At 36.3% G+C, this 2,648-nt stretch overlaps 1 protein-coding gene across 1 annotated transcript in view; it reads right to left on the bottom strand.

The window, feature by feature from the left end:
- The window catches only part of LOC306868823 (adhesion G protein-coupled receptor L3-like), a gene marked incomplete at its 5' end in the record, with an annotated part of 222,555 nt that extends 221,598 nt beyond the window's left edge, over window positions 1-957 (bottom strand). Inside the window, one exon of the mRNA XM_079415205.1 lies at window positions 903-957. Within this exon, the coding sequence (XP_079271331.1) occupies window positions 903-957 (55 nt within the window). The remainder of the gene's footprint in view (window positions 1-902) is intronic.
- Window positions 958-2,648: the final 1,691 nt, after the last annotated feature.

The following is a 2,648-nucleotide window of genomic DNA, read 5'->3' as shown; positions in this document are numbered from 1 at the left end:
GGACAAAAACACTCCCACAGATCATTTAATTACAGCAGTAAGTTTCAGTATCTACAGCCTTTAAAACATGAGCGCTGCTTCCCTTTTTCCTTTACAGCAGTTCAGAGCTGGAGACGGTAAAATCGGTGGATGTGTGTGTGCTTTTAAGTCTGTTTTTCCGGCTGTTGCATGTCGAATGGAAAACAGAACAATGCAGCTCATTAGCTTTTTTAATTAGACGAGCCTTATTACATGGATACCCACAAACAAATGGTAAATAAATAATTATTGACCTCACGCTATTAGACATCTCTATGTCTAATTTTCTCTCCAAATCGCTCTTTCCTACTTCTGCTGCTCTGCTTTATTTCTCCCCGATCTACAATTATGTTCCTTGCTGTCCAGCATCTGCGGCCAAATATCCTCTGAAATGATGGCAGCACCTCTAATCGCCCATTAGGGCCATTTTCTGTTCAAGGAAGAGCTAAGCTGGTTTCGCCGAATCAACTTCAGGGTTTATATTGTTCCAAAAATGTAGTAAGATACCTACATAGACCACATTTCAAGGTACACTACTGAGGGTCGTTAAGATAAATAGACAACGTAACCAAGCTGACATTTTAAACAGCTTATTTTAGACTAATTTTAAGGCACCATTACATGAGACATTCAATCTAGTTGCAAAAGTGTACTGTTTTCCCCAATAGGTGTCATTATTTGCTTATTAGAGGATCATGCTGTTAGCTTAACAACATTCGATTTGCATCAAATATTGCTTTTGCGTCTCGTACATTGTGTCTCTTCATTTGGCGTTTGCTAAAACACTTTTATATTCTCTGCTTTTGGATATAAAATGCTTGTAAAAAGCCATTAGAAACCACAGAATTTTTTTTTTTTTAAAGCCACGAAAAGGTAAGACTCACCCAGAGTTGCAGGCTCCAGCACACTGGCCAATAGCAGCACTTGTAAAACCCCCATGGCCCCACCCCTCATTCTGGATTGGCTGGTTTGAGTGTGGCTCCTCCCCTTCCAGCGGATTGGTTGAGTGAGAATGAAGCGAGTTCAATCAAGATTTGGAGCTCAGTGGTTCTTTCTGTACGACGATTATAAAGCCACCTATGAACACAGAAAGAGAGGAAAAAGTAAGTGATCAATCCAGGTTATTAAATTGTCAATACTGATACAAACAAAATGAAAACATTTACACAACATTTACTCAATAAATGTTGGCAAAAAAAAAATCACTAAAATTCACTTCACTCAAAATTGAAAACAGAAATATTGTTTTATTAAATGACAAGGCCCCCCAAAAAATTATTATTATTTTATATTGTTAGAGTTTTTATTAATATTTTTTAAATAGCTTGCATTAATTAGTTATCATAGTTTTTATTTAAAGCTTTAGTAATGTTGTTGTTTTTTTTGTCATTTTTATTAGTTTTTTGTTTTATTTCTATTTAACTTTAATTTATATCAGTTTTAATGTGTAGTTTAAAAATACAAAAAAATGTAACTGTATGTATTTGTCTTATTAGTGTTTAGCGCCGTTGCCGTTGCTAGGAAAGGCTTGTTTTGTTTACTGTATGGAGACGTGCTGATATGGCGTTTGGTCTCGTTCTGTCTCGAGTATCTCGTCTGTGTCTGCGCTTGCTTGGCCATTTGTTGTGGAAAAATAAGGAAAGTGTGTCCAGCTAAGTTCAATTAGTATTTTGTTAGATGGGTATAAAAAGCTAAGTTTACCGCGGCAGCGGTCGCGTGAAGGCCTCCTCGTGGGATGACCGAAGAGTGTAAAGACCATCCTACTTGTTTCACTTCTGTTTCAGTTTTTATAACCATTTCTTACTATGTGTAAGTAAGTTGTTGTTTTTAGCATGTGTGTCTGGCTCAGTGTTATTTCTTAGGATTACTGATAAACTATACTGTCATGATTTGTATTTATCTATTTTAATTTTAGTTAAATAATGTGTTAAGTTATATTAAAAAAATGTCATGTAATATTTACATTTTTCAGTTTTATTTCTGTTACCCAAAGCTTTGTAATAGATCTATAATAGTTTTAGTTGTAGTTAACAACAATACTGTCTTAAAAGGGCCAAAAACCAGCTGATTTATTATTTCATCACTATCATTTATGTGTTACAATGAGCAAATCAAGGCTTAAACATCTCCATTTAAAGCACTGCAGAGTAGCTGCTCAGTATAAAGCACAATAAGGTATCATGGTACTACCTGTTAAAGCAGTAAAGTGCTGTAAAAATGTCAATAATTGAGTGTAATTTGTCATAATACTATGGTATTATTACGCTTGATACCATCACTGTATCACAAAACCAGTGCAGTATGTCCAATGTGTCAATCTGAAACACACAGTATTTGACACTGTTTCCCAGAAGACGAGTGAGCGATCGCTCCAGACGGCTGATGACAGTGACGGACCGTCCCGGGTCAAAGGTCACCTGACAAGGACATTTTCACTCATCAAAAACAAACCAAAAAAATCAGGTCAACACATTCTCCTGCAGGCAGCGAAAGACTAAATAACTCCACATGCCTGCGTGGAAACTGAGAGGTGTATCCCATGATGCTTTGCACCATTGCTTTAGTGTTAATTGGGAAATAACACCAAATGATGATCATAACAGGCATAAAGAGATGCTATAGAGCAGATG

The sequence above is a fragment of the Barbus barbus genome (assembly GCF_936440315.1).
Source record: "Barbus barbus genome assembly, chromosome: 1".
Classification (NCBI taxonomy): Eukaryota; Metazoa; Chordata; class Actinopteri; order Cypriniformes; family Cyprinidae; genus Barbus; species Barbus barbus.
Note: the sequence above shows the minus strand (reverse complement) of the source record. Positions and strands in the feature narration are given on the sequence as shown.